The sequence below is a fragment of the Coenobita brevimanus genome, chromosome 107 (genome assembly GCF_032717465.1).
Source record: "Coenobita brevimanus isolate Jiangsu-jjx chromosome 107, ASM3271746v2, whole genome shotgun sequence".
Lineage (NCBI taxonomy): Eukaryota > Metazoa > Arthropoda > Malacostraca > Decapoda > Coenobitidae > Coenobita > Coenobita brevimanus.
This window is the reverse complement of record NC_137060.1, coordinates 26,399,823-26,412,690: the sequence shown is the minus strand read 5'-3', so window position 1 is coordinate 26,412,690 and position 12,868 is coordinate 26,399,823. Positions and strand designations below refer to the sequence as shown.

The following is a 12,868-nucleotide window of genomic DNA, read 5'->3' as shown; positions in this document are numbered from 1 at the left end:
AAGGAAGGTGGAGAAAGAAGGAAGAAGTTCAGGAGAGAGGAAAGATAATAAGGTAGGATGGAGTGAGGTAAGGGGGGTAGGGAAGGATGGAGAAAGGATGGAGGAGGAGTGGGAAGGATAAAGGAAGGAGGGAAATATGAGGGAAGGGAAAGAAAGACCAAGGAAGGGAGGGAAGGATGGGGGAAGCTTGGAAGGAAGGGAGGAATGGAGAGGGGTATGGAAGGAGGAAGGGAGGGAAGGAGGGACGTATGGAAGGAAGGAGGGAGGAGAGGAGTGGATAAGTAGGTCAGTACGAAAAAGAAGAAAGAGGAAATATTGAGGAAAATACTGAGACCATATGATAAAGAAAAAAAAAAGAGATAGATGAAAGTATAAGAAGAGGATGAAAGATAGAAAATAAAACTGTATAAAGAGAGAAAAAAGAAGAGAGAGAAAGAGAGAGAGAGAGTAAAATTTGAGAAGGAGGAAATAGAAAACATGAAAAAAGAGGAAAGCGAATTAAAGAGAGAACCTGGATGGAACACAAGAAAGGAAGAAGGAATGATAAAAGGACAAGATTTGGTAAAGAAAGAGAGATAAGATGTTTGATAAAAATAAGATGGAGAGAGAGAGAGGAGGTATTGTGAGAGAGGTCAGGGAGAGAGGGAGGGAGAGACTAGATAAAGAGAGAGAGAGGAAGGTATTTTTGAGAGGCAGGGAGGGAGGGAGGGAAACAGCTGGGAGGAAAGTGACCAAGCAGGAAGAGGAAGGGAGAGAGAGAGGATAGTTTATGGAGGCAAATATGGAGGGAAGAAGAGAAATGAGGCTGTAGGAGACAGAAATGAAGGGAAATGAATTATTGTAGTGAAAATGAGAGGAGAAAGGAATAGTAAATAAGGAAGAAAATAACACGCACGCACACACACACACACACACACACACACACACACACACACACACACACACACACACACAAAACAGGAGGTAAAAGATCAAACAGGAAGAGAAAAAAGAAGTTGAAAGAAGCAATAGAGAGAGAGAGAGAGAGAGAGAAAGAGAAGAAAGGGAAAGCAATCTGGAGGAAGGAAAAAAAGGAAGGAAGGAGAGGAGGAAAAAACCGGGGAGAGGTCAGACTGGGAGGGATGGGGGGAGGGAGGAAACTGGAGAAGGAAGGGGGGTGGGAGGGGAGATAGGGAGGGAGGTAAGGGGTGTAGAAGGGGGGAGAGAAAAATTATGAGAGAGATGGAGGAAGGAAGGGAGGGAGGGAGAGAAGATATTGGAGACATTTTTTATAGAGTGCATGATACAGAGTCAGTATTCTTTGCCTCCCCTCAGTATTTCCCCTCTTTTATTCAGATTTCCCCTCTTTTGAAATTTCCTTGTACCTCTTTGGCTATTTGATACACCTGGCTCTCCCCTCACTCTTTCTCCCCTCATTATCACCCCCTCACTTCTCTCTTTTCCCCTCCTTCCCCTCTTTATCACCCCCTCACTTCTCTCTTTTCCCCTCCTTCCCCTCTTTATCAGTCCTCCTTTCCATCCCTCACTCCCTCCTTCCCCTTCTTTCCCCTCTCCCTTAGCCCTTCCTCCCTCCCTTCTTCCCCCCTCCTCTCTCTCTCTCTCGGTCCTTCCTTCCTTCCTGCTCTCCTTCACCACCCCCTTTCTACTTTCCCTTCCTTCATTTCTTCCTCATATCTTTCTCTCCCTTCCTCTGTACTCCTTATTCTCCTTCCCCCCCCCCTCATTTCCTCGTCTCTCTCCCTCCTTTATTCCATCATTTCATTCTTCCTTTCATTTCATTTCTTCTCCTCCCTTTCCTCTCCTCTCCATGCCTCCCTTCTCTTCCTTCATTTCTCCCCGTCTCTCTCCTTCCCTCCTTCCCTCCCTCCCTCCCTCCCTCCCTCCTTCGTTTTCTAATATTCTTTCATCTCCAAGCCTTTTCCCTTTTCTTATCCCTCTCCTAAGATTTTTTTTTACTTCTTTCCTTGCCTCTCATCTCCCTCCGCCTTCCTTCATCTCTCTCTCTCTCTCTCTCTCTCTCTCTCAATCTTTTTTCTCCATACATTTCTTCCAATCTCCGCCTTTTACCCATTGCGTGTGCGTATGTCTGTCTGTCCTCTGCCACTTTCCCTCCACCCCTCCACCTTCCCTCCCTCCCTCCCTTTTTTCCCCCTCCCTGCGAGATTGGCTTCAGTGAGATATTTTAACTCAAACGGAGGAAACTTTATGAAAATCCTGTTCCCGTGTATATTGAACGTGTTAAAGGTGACGCGTAGGGAGAGGAGGGAGGGAGAGAAGGAGGGAGGGACCGGAGGAGGGATGGAGGGAGGGAAGGAAAAGGCGAAGAGTTGTGTTGTACAGTGGTGGGGGTGAGGAGGGGGAGGGAGAGAAGGAAGGGGGAGAAATGGAGGGAGGGAAGGAAACGGTGAAGAGTTGTGTTGTACAGTGGTGGGGATGAGGAGGGGGAGGGAGAGAAAGAGGGAAAGGGAGAGAAAGTAGATGGAAAAGATAAAGTATGAAGAGTAGAGAGTCATTTTTTTGGTGAACGAATATATGTAGAAAAAAATGAAATAAAGGCAGAAGAGATGAAAAAACTAAAACAGAGAGATGGAGAGGAGAGAGATGGAGGATGGGTGGAGAGGAGAGAGACGGAGGAGGGTTGGAGATGAGAGTGGAGGGTGGATGGAGTGATGGAGAATGGAAGGAGGAGGAGGGAGGGAGAAATAGAGAATGGGGGGAGAAGGATGGGGGGACGGAGAAAAGGGAGATTAAGGGAGGGCTGGAAGACAGAGATGGAAAATGGAGGGTGAAGGAGGGATGGAGAGAAGAGAGATGAAAAATGAAGGGAGAAGGATGGAGGGATCGAGAAGAGAGAGATGGATGATGAGGGAGGGAGAAGAGAGAGATGGAAGATGGAGGGAGGGAGAATGGGGGGAGGGAGGGAAGAATAAGAGTAAGGTAGGAGGTGCTGAGGTGTTGGTGACAAAGCGACGAAGAGGAGGAGAGGTGGGGGAGGAGGAAGAGGAGGAGAGGGAAGGAGTTGAAGAGGAGGAGGAAAGGTGACGGGAAGAAGGAGGTGTAGGGGTGAGGTAGGATGAGGAGGAGGAACAGGGAGGGTGTTGGGGAGGAGGGGTGTAGGAATGAGGGAGGAGAAGTTAGATTGGAGAGATTTTAGGAGGTAGAGAAGGAGGAGTGAGGAAGAATGAGATGTTAAGTTAGAATTGGAGAGGAAGTAGGAAGGAAAGAGAGGGAGGAGGAAGTAAGGGAGTGGGTGGGATTGAGGGAGGGAGGAAAGGTTAGAACTAGGAAGAAAGTTGGTTGTCATGAAGGAAAATGGGAGGGAGAGAGAGAGAGAGAGAGAGAATGGAGGGAGGAAAGAGACGAGAATGGAGGGAGAAAAAAAGATAGGAAGAATTATAGGGAGGGGAGAGGGATTAGTTTGACAGGGATGAAGGTAATGAATGAGCCTGGAGGGAGGGGGGGGGAGGTAACATGGGGGAGTGAAGAGGGATAAGGTAGGGAGGGAGGGTAGAAGGTAGAGAAGGATGGGGAGAGAACAGATAAGAAGGGGGAGAGAAGAGGAATGAGGTAGGGAGAAAATGCAGAATGGAGGGGAAGGCACAAGGAAGGGGTAAGGGGGTAGAGGAATTTGGAGAGAGAGAGAGAGAGAGAGAGAGAGAGTAGGAGGGAGGGAGGGGGGTAGTGTGTGGGAGTAGAGGAACCGTGAGAGAGAGAGAGTAATGGGTGAGATTAAGTAAATAAATGAGCGACTAAGCATGTTATAGATCGCGGAACTGATGAATATGTGGATGGAGTGATGCATATAAATGAAGAGAGAGAGAGAAAAAAAAATTGAGGCCACTTAAGAAAAAAATAAAATAAAATAAAAGAAACAGCCACTAAAAAACACACACACACACACACACACACACACACACACACACGAGAAATTTGTAAGCGAAACATGGCTGGCTTTGACCGTAGAGTTTTTTTTTACAACTTTGCACGGCATACTCTTACGCATATTTTAAAATCGTCTTTTCATTTTACCCTGATGACCTTTGACCTCTGGGATGGCGGCGAGAGATAAGAGGAGGGGTGTAGATAGGGAGGTAGATAGATAAAAGGACTATCTATTGGTGTAGGGAAGATAGTGACGGGAATTACAGATGTAGATGGCTGGGCAGATAAGGGCAGGAGATAAAAGAGATAAGAGAGAGGCGTTGTGGGATAGATATAAATGATGAATGGACCAGAGGGATAAGTAAGGATAGATAAATAGATAGAAGGAAGGTATATATCATCATCATCCTACTTCGCCCTAAGAGATAAGATTAATAGGAGAATCGATAAAAGATAACAATTAGACAGTGATAGATAACCAACCGATACCGTTGTGAGCTAGATCGATAAAAAAATGAGAGTATGATAGATGAAGAGAGAGGCTCAGGTGGATTGACAGGCAGATAAAGATAGTCATATCATTTTACGCCGTGATTAATGACTGAAATGGATCGGGCGGGAGTTGGATACAGGTAATGAGGTGGATTGATAAATAGATGGATGGATAGATAGACTGATAAGCCCACAGGTAATCAGACAGATACATAGACTGATCGTTTACATAAATAGATAGATTATTACTGAGAGAGAGAGAGATTCATAAATAGATTGACTGAGACAGACAGATATACAAATACTTATGTAGCTATAAATAAGTGATATATATATATATATATATATATATATATATATATATATATATATATATATATATATATATATATATATATATATATATATATATATATATATATATAATTCAACGCTGGGTAACTTGAAAAAAAAAAAAGAAAAAAAAAGAATTCACATTGGCAGAAATTTTGTGTGACCTGACAGCAAAAATAAAGAATAACTAAATAAATAAATAAATAAAAAAAGCGACACGAACAACACTGACAAGGAAAACAAAAAAAACGGAGGATGACGGACAAATAAATTATGCAAAAAAAAAAAAAAATGATGGGGAAAAAAGTCGAAAAAAAAAAAAAAGTGATATATATATTTTTTACAATCTGTGGCAGTCAGGTGTGCAGCAACAGGGTGTGCAAATGTGTGATTGTGTGTAGTTTTCATACTTTTGTGTCCTCCTGTTTCTTTCTCTCAATTCCCCCCCCCCTCCTATTTTAGGTATTAGTGTGGGAAGGTGAATTTGGGTGATGATGAGAAGGAGGAGGGTGGTGTTGATGACAGTGGTGGTGGTGGTGGTGGTGGTGGTGATGATAGTGGAGGTGGTGGTGAGTTGATGACTGTGGTGGTGATGTTGATGATTGTGGTGATGGTGATGTTGATGACTGTGGTGGTGGTGATGTTGATGACTGTGGTGGTGATGTTGATGTCTGTGGTGGTGGTGATGATGTTGATGACTGTGGTGGTGGTGGTGGTGATGTTGATGACTGTGGTGGTGGTGGTGGTGGTGGTGGTGATGTTGATGACTGTGGTGGTGGTGGTGGTGGTGATGTTGATGACTGCAGTGGTGGTGGTGGTGGTGGTGGTGTTGATGACTGTGGTGGTGGTGGTGGTGGTGGTGATGATGTTGATGACTGCGGTGGTGGTGGTGGTGGTGGTGATGTTGATGACTGTGGTGGTGGTGGTGGTGGTGATGTTGATGACTGTGGTGGTGATGGTGATGATGTTGATGACTGTGGTGGTGGTGGTGGTGGTGATGATGTTGATGACTGCGGTGGTGGTGATGATGTTGATGACTGCGGTGGTGGTGGTGATGTTGATGACTGTGGTGGTGGTGGTGGTGGTGGTGCTGATGTTGATGACTGTGGTGGTGGTGGTGGTGGTGGTGGTGATGTTGATGACTGTGGTGGTGGTGGTGGTGGTGGTGATGTTGATGACTGTGGTGGTGGTGGTGATGTTGATGACTGTGGTGGTGGTGGTGGTGGTGATGTTGATGATTGTGGTGGTGCTGGTGGTGGTGGTGATGTTGATGACTGTGGTGGTGGTGGTGGTGGTGGTGATGCTGATGACTGTGGTGGTGCTGGTGATGTTGATGACTGTGGTGGTGCTGGTGGTGGTGCTGATGTTGATGACTGTGGTGGTGCTGGTGATGTTGATGACTGTGGTGGTGCTGATGTTGATGACTGTGGTGGTGGTGGTGGTGGTGATGTTGATGACTGTGGTGGTGGTGATGTTGATGACTGTGGTGGTGGTGGTGATGTTGATGACTGTGGTGGTGGTGGTGATGTTGATGACTGTGGTGGTGGTGGTGATGTTGATGACTGTGGTGGTGGTGGTGATGTTGATGACTGTGGTGGTGGTGATGTTGATGACTGTGGTGGTGGTGGTGATGTTGATGACTGTGGTGGTGGTGGTGGTGATGTTGATGACTGTGGTGGTGGTGGTGGTGGTGGTGATGATGTTGATGACTGTGGTGGTGGTGGTGGTGGTGGTAATAATAATGATGATGATGATGGTAATGATATAACTTGCAGACAGGCATTCGGAGAGAAAGAAAAAATAGACAGACTCCTTCAGCTCAGACGGTAGATAAATAGATAGATAGGGAGAGAGAGAAGCAGACAGAGGAATAGATAGATTGACATCCTGATAGACATATTTACCAGGCTTGATGCAGCTGAGCCCACACACGCCATCGCAGAGACAGACTTTCCTTCTGCTCAGACAGTCGGCATTAGTGTTGCATTTCCGCAGGCACGTCCTTCCCTGTGGAGAGATGGAGGGAGAGGATGAGAGAAAGTGGTGGTGGTGAATGAGGGAATGGTGGAGAAATGGAAGAAATAATCGGCTGAGGGGAGGGGAGGAGGTGAGAGGGAGAGGGTGCTAGAAGAAAAGTGAGAGAAACTGGAGAAGGAGAGAAGGCAAACAGAAGGGAGAGAAAAAGCAGGAGAGAAACAGTAAGAAATCTGGAGAGAAATTTGGGGAGGAGGAGAAGGTAGAGAAAAGTAGGGAAAATATAAGACAGAGAGAAGTAGGGAGGGGAGGAGGTAAGAAGGAGAGGGTGCTAGAAGAAAAGTGAGAGAAACTGGAGAAGGAGAGAAGGCAAACAGAAGGGAGAGAAAAACCAGGAGAGAAACAGTAAGAAATCTGGAGAGAAATTTGGGGAGGGGGATAAGGTAGAGAAAGGTAGGGAAAATACAAGACAGAGAGAAGTAGGGGGGAGAGAGAAAAAGTAAGGGGGAGTGAGAGAGGGGGAGATAGAAGGGTGATAAAACAAGGGAGGAGGGAGAACATGGGGAAGAGAGAGAGAGATGGAAGAGAAATATATGGAAGAAGGAGAGACTGAGAAAGAATGAAAGAAAAAATGAACTAGAAAAAGGAAGGAATTGAGAGGGAAGAGGAAGAAAGGAAAGACAAGTAAGAAAATCTGAATAAGGAAAAGAAAGAAAGAGGAAGAGAAAGTGAAAAATTAAAGAGAATGAGAGTCAGAAGGAGAAAATAAATATGGAGAGAGAAGAAGGAGGTACGAAAATAAGAGAGAGAGAGAGAGAGAGAGAGAAGGAGGAGGAAGAGGAAGGGAAGAAAGAGAGAGAAATATGGTGGTCTGAGAAAATCCTGGGGGGGGGGATTTTAAAAGAAGGTACTCAGGTGACAGGGAGGTGATTTGAGAGAGAGAGAGAGAGAGAGAGAGAGAACAGGATGAAAAGGGAATCATTATAAGAAGAAAAAGAAAGGTTGAAAGAGAGACAGACAGACAGACGTGAAGTAGGAAGAGAAATGATCAGGAGAATGACAAGAAGAGGTGAATCAGGGAAGGAGAGACGGAGAAAGGGATGGAGGGAGGGAAGAGGAAAGGGATGGAGGGAGGGAAGAGGGAAGGGATGGAGGGAGAAGAAAGGAAGAGAGAAGGAATGGAGGGAGGGAAGAGGAAAGGGATGGAGGGAGAGGGAAGGAATGGAGGGAGAGAAGGAGGGAAGAGGAAAGGGATGGAGGGAGAGAAGGAAGATAGAGGGAAGGAATGGAGGGAAAGAAAGGGGGAAGAGGAAAGGGATGGAGGGAAAGAAAGAGGGAAGGGATGGAGGGAAAGAAAGAGGGAAGAGGAAAGGGATGGAGGGAAAGAAAGAGGGAAGAGGAAAGGGATGGAGGGAAAGAAAGAGGGAAGAGGAAAGGGATGGAGGGAGGGAGAGAAGGAAGGGGATGGAGGGATGTGCATGAATGAAGGAGAGGAGGATGGGAGTTAATTACGGAGATTTAGGGAGATAAATAGATAACTAGAGATTCGCAATTAGCCAGAGAGAGAGAATGGGGCAAGGAGGATGAGGGGGGGGGGAGAGAGAGAGAGAGAGAGAGAGAGAGAGGAAGTTAAAGATATGATTGAGAGAGAAATGATGAATAGAAGGTGAAGCTAAGGATATGACCTAGAGAGATGAGGGGAAAGATGAATAGGAGAGAGAGAGAAAGAAGATGACGTAAGGATAATATCGTGAGGAGAGAGAAAAGATAACTAGAGAGAGAGAGAGAGAAGATGAAGTTAAGGATATGACTGAAAGAGAAGAGAGAGAGAGAGAGAGAGAGAGAGAGAGATCAAAGCGTAATGGAATGCCAGGGTTAAGTAAATTTGATTAAAGCATCCGGACAGGGACACACACAGGCAGACAGACAGACAGACGAGGAGGATAAATAGATTGCAAGGAAGACAGACAGACGTTTTCTCTCGCCCACATACACAATGAGCCAGACAAATGGTTGGGAAGATAGACATGATAGGATAGATGTATGCATGGGAAAGCAGTCACACACACACACACACACACACACACACACACACACACACACACACACACACACACACACACACACACACACACACACACATACACACACACATACACACACACACACACACACACACACACACACACACACACACATACACACACATACACACATATACACACACACACACACACACACACATGCACACACACACCACAGAGAGACGGAGAGAGAGAGAATGAATATTACCATCAAGTGGGAGAAGGGTAATGGCGGGGAGAGGAAGGGGAAGTGAAGGGAGGGAGGGAAATGAGAGGGGGGGGGGAAGAGGAAGACGTGGGAGGGGGGACTTAAGGATTTGTTAGGGAGCTGCCCAGATTAAAAGGAACAATGAGAGGAATTAGTGGAAGAAAGAGACTGGGATTACCTTAGTGGGAGAAACGAGGGAATATATTGGGGGAGGGAAGGAGGGGGATTAGGAGGGAGATCTGGGGGGGAGGAGGGAGAGAGGGGAAGGTTAGGGGTGAAATCGGAGCTGAGGGTTTTTCTCTTCTGGGGGGAGGGGGGAGAGAGAGACAGACAGACAGAGAGAGAGAGTGGAAGAGAAAATTGACATTGATAAATTAGTGGTGAAGGCGAAGGATGATAAATGAGAGACACCTTATAAAAAAAAAAAAAAGATAAATGGAAGAAAACTGGGGCAAGAAGAAGGAAGATAAATGAGAGAGATAAGACAGGAAACAATAAAGGAAATAATGGCGTGGGAGGCAGGAAGGGAAGAACAAGAAGGAAGTTGATAAAACAGGGTAAAAATAAAATAGACAGAATAAAGAGAGGGATGGTGAAACGGGGGAAGAGGCAACACTGAGGAAAGAATAGACCCAGTAAAGAAAAATAAAGATGTTAAAAGGATAAAGGAGTGGACGTTCGGAAGTAGTAAAGGAGGAGACAGATAATGAACAGAGGATAAGACTGTGTGTAGAACAATAATAATAATAAAATAGATAATGAAGATAAAAAGATAGACAGTAAAGAGAGAGAGTGCGAGTATGTGTAGAACAATAAATCCTGCAGAAGAAGATAATAAAAAAGAATAAGGAAATCAACAAAGAGGGAAATAGGCAATAAAGGAAAAAAAAATGAGTGATTTATTAAAGAAAAGAAGAAACAGCTAAATAAATAAATAAATAGGTGAAAGAACTGGAATAGAAGGATAAAAAAAAAAGACAGTAAACACAAGAAATAAAGACCAAATAAAAGTGAGACCCTGAGTAAAAGTAGACATGGTGAAACGATAAGGGAGAAAGAGAGAGAGAGAGGCATGAAGGAATAACTGAATTAGCGTAGGAGGATAAAGGACATTAGCGGAAATAAAAGAGTAAATGGAGGAGTGATCTGAGCCGGAGCAGGACGATGGTAAGAGACGAAAAAATGTTAATGGAATGAAATGAGGCAGGAAAGCGGTGTGATGGTATGGAAACGATAATACCAGAACACCAGGGACCCTATTAACCCCTTCAGCACGAGAGGCTTTCCTTGAGGTGAATTAGGCCTGTCTATAGTCCATTTATCATCACCTGGCGAAGATCATTAACCTGTTTTTTTGTATTTATCTCAGGTGATGGCCAGGTGTAGTTGTGTGTAGGTTGATTTGACTTTACTCTTTTTTTTATTTTTTTATGCAAGGAAGAATGAACCAAAGGCTAAAATTGTCATCCCTATATCTTGAGAGGTAATTAAGACTCCAGGTGGTTAGCAAATTAGAACAGGTATCGTCGTACTGAAGGGGTTAATTAACTCACAGGTGGGGACGATTTTTATTTTTATTTTTTCCTCTTTCTACTTTTCGTTTTTTCCATCTTTCTCTCCATCCGTTCACCTTTACGTCTTTCCTTTCGTTCATCCATCCTTGCATCTAGTCTTGGATAGGGCGCCTTCGCACGGTGGCCCTGATATAACTGAGAGGTGGAGCTACCCGGGTATACAAACATCCCTCAACTGCTATCACTGTTAATCTTATAAATGTCCCTCCATCTCAGTCCCTTCCTACCCATTCCATCCCTCCATTCATCCCTCAGGCCCTTCCTATCTACTCATCTATATCCGCTCACCATCCATATCGACCCACCATACCCATCCACTCACCATCCCAATGCACTCCTTATCCACTCACCATCCCTCTCCACTCCCTTTCCTCTCACCATCCCTATCCACTCCCTTTCCACTCACCATCCCTATTCACTCCCTTTCCACTTACCGTCCCTATTCACTCCCTATCCTTCCACCACCCCTATGCACTCCCTATCCACCCACCATCCCTATCCAGTCCCTTTCCACTCACCCTCCCTATCCACTCACCGTTCCTATTCACTCCCTATCCTTCCACCTCCCCTATGGACTCCCTATCCACCCACCATCCCTATCCAGTCCCTTTCCACTCACCATCCCTATCCACCCACCATCCTTATGCACTCCCTATCCATTCACCATCCCTATTCACTTCCTATCCACCCACCACCCCTATCCACTCCCTTTCCACTCACCATCCCTATCCACTCCCTATCCACCCACCATCCCTATCCACTCCCTATCCATTCACCATCCCTATTCACTTCCTATCCACCCACCATCCCTATCCACTCCCTTTCCACTCACCATCCCTATCCACTCCCTTTCCATTCACCATCCCTATCCACTCACCATCCCTATGCACTCCCTATCCACTCTCTTTCCACTCGCCATCCCTATCCACTCCCTTTCCTTTCACCAACCCTATCCACTCCCTTTCCACTCACCATCCCTATCCACTCACCATTCTAGCAATCGCCTCTTCGTTCCTTGGACAGGAGTCTGATGGGGCGTTCCTTGGGTTTAAGTACGTCCTTCTAACCTCCTCGTCCGCGGATAGGTACGCCATGTTTCCCTCCACCCCTCCCTCTCCTCCTCCGCCTCCTCCCGTCCCTCCACCTTCTCCAGCCGTGCCTCCGTCAGCGCCTCCGACTCCCCCGGCCTCCTCAAGCAGGTCGCCACCATAGTCGGAGTAACGGGGGAAGCGATTGAGGGAGAGTTTGTGCCCGCGGGAGTCTGGAAAGGGAGAGAAAAGGGGGTTAGAGAGAGGGAGGGAGGGAGAGAGAAGAGGGGGGGAGAAAGGAAGAGTATGTGTGTGTCTTTGTCTGTAGGTATAGAAAAAAGGAAAAAGAATATGGTTAGAAAATATAGTTGTAAGAAGACAGTAAACTTGTGAGAGAGAGAGAGTTTGGATATAGGCAGGTAAAACTGGAAAAAATATGATGGTTAGAGTGTAATTGTAAGAAGCCTGAAAAAATGAGAGAGAGAGAGAGAGAGAGAGAGAGAGAGAGTGTGTGTGTACGTATCTGGAAATGGAGAAAAAATATATTAGAAATGGTCACTTAAAAAAAAAAGGAAGTTGAAAAAATTTAGGTTAGAGGAAATGGGTGGAAAGTAGAGAACACGGTAAATTGGGCTTGATTCTTCGTTAAACTGGGTTCGAAAAATAGTGATGATGGTGATGTTAATAGTGATGTTACTGATGGACATTGGTGGCGGTGATGTTGATTGTGATGTTACTGATAGACATTGATGATGGTGGTGGTGGTGATGTTGATAGTGATGTTACTGATGGAGATGATGGCGGTGATGTTGATAGTGATGTTAGTAATGGACATTGATGATGGTGGTGGCGGTGATGTTGACAGTGATGTTACTGACTGGACATTGATGGTGGTGGTTGTGATGTTACTGATAGACATTGATGATGATGGTGGTGGTGATGTTGACAGTGATGTTACTGATTGGACATTGATGATGATGGTGATGGCGGTGATGTTAATTAGGCTGATAATGCTGTTGATAATGGGGACGATGATAATGACGATGCTGCTGCTACTGATAATAACGATAATGATGGCAATAACAATAAAAAACGAGCTAGGAAACAGTTAAAATGATAAACAATAAACTTAGTGTCAAGAATGGAAGTAAATGATATGGTTAATGATAAAACAGAGGTTAATGATATGGTAAATGAGAGAAGTAAGTGGCTGGGTCTTTGTGTGGCTAGATAAGAGGGTAATGGCGGTGGGTAATGCAGTGGAAATGATGCAGGGTAATGACCTCGTTGGGA

General features: G+C 45.3%; 1 protein-coding gene across 1 annotated transcript in view; it reads right to left on the bottom strand.

Annotated features, from left to right (window-relative positions):
• Positions 1–11,631, bottom strand: part of Hasp (Hig-anchoring scaffold protein) — a 137,778-nt gene extending 126,147 nt beyond the window's left edge. The window contains exons 1-2 of the mRNA XM_080285677.1: positions 11,537–11,631; positions 6,612–6,714 (exon numbers count right to left, since the gene is read on the bottom strand). Coding sequence (XP_080141803.1) covers positions 6,612–6,714; positions 11,537–11,539 — 106 coding nt within the window. The 5' untranslated portion in view covers positions 11,540–11,631. The remainder of the gene's footprint in view (positions 1–6,611; positions 6,715–11,536) is intronic.
• Positions 11,632–12,868: the final 1,237 nt, after the last annotated feature.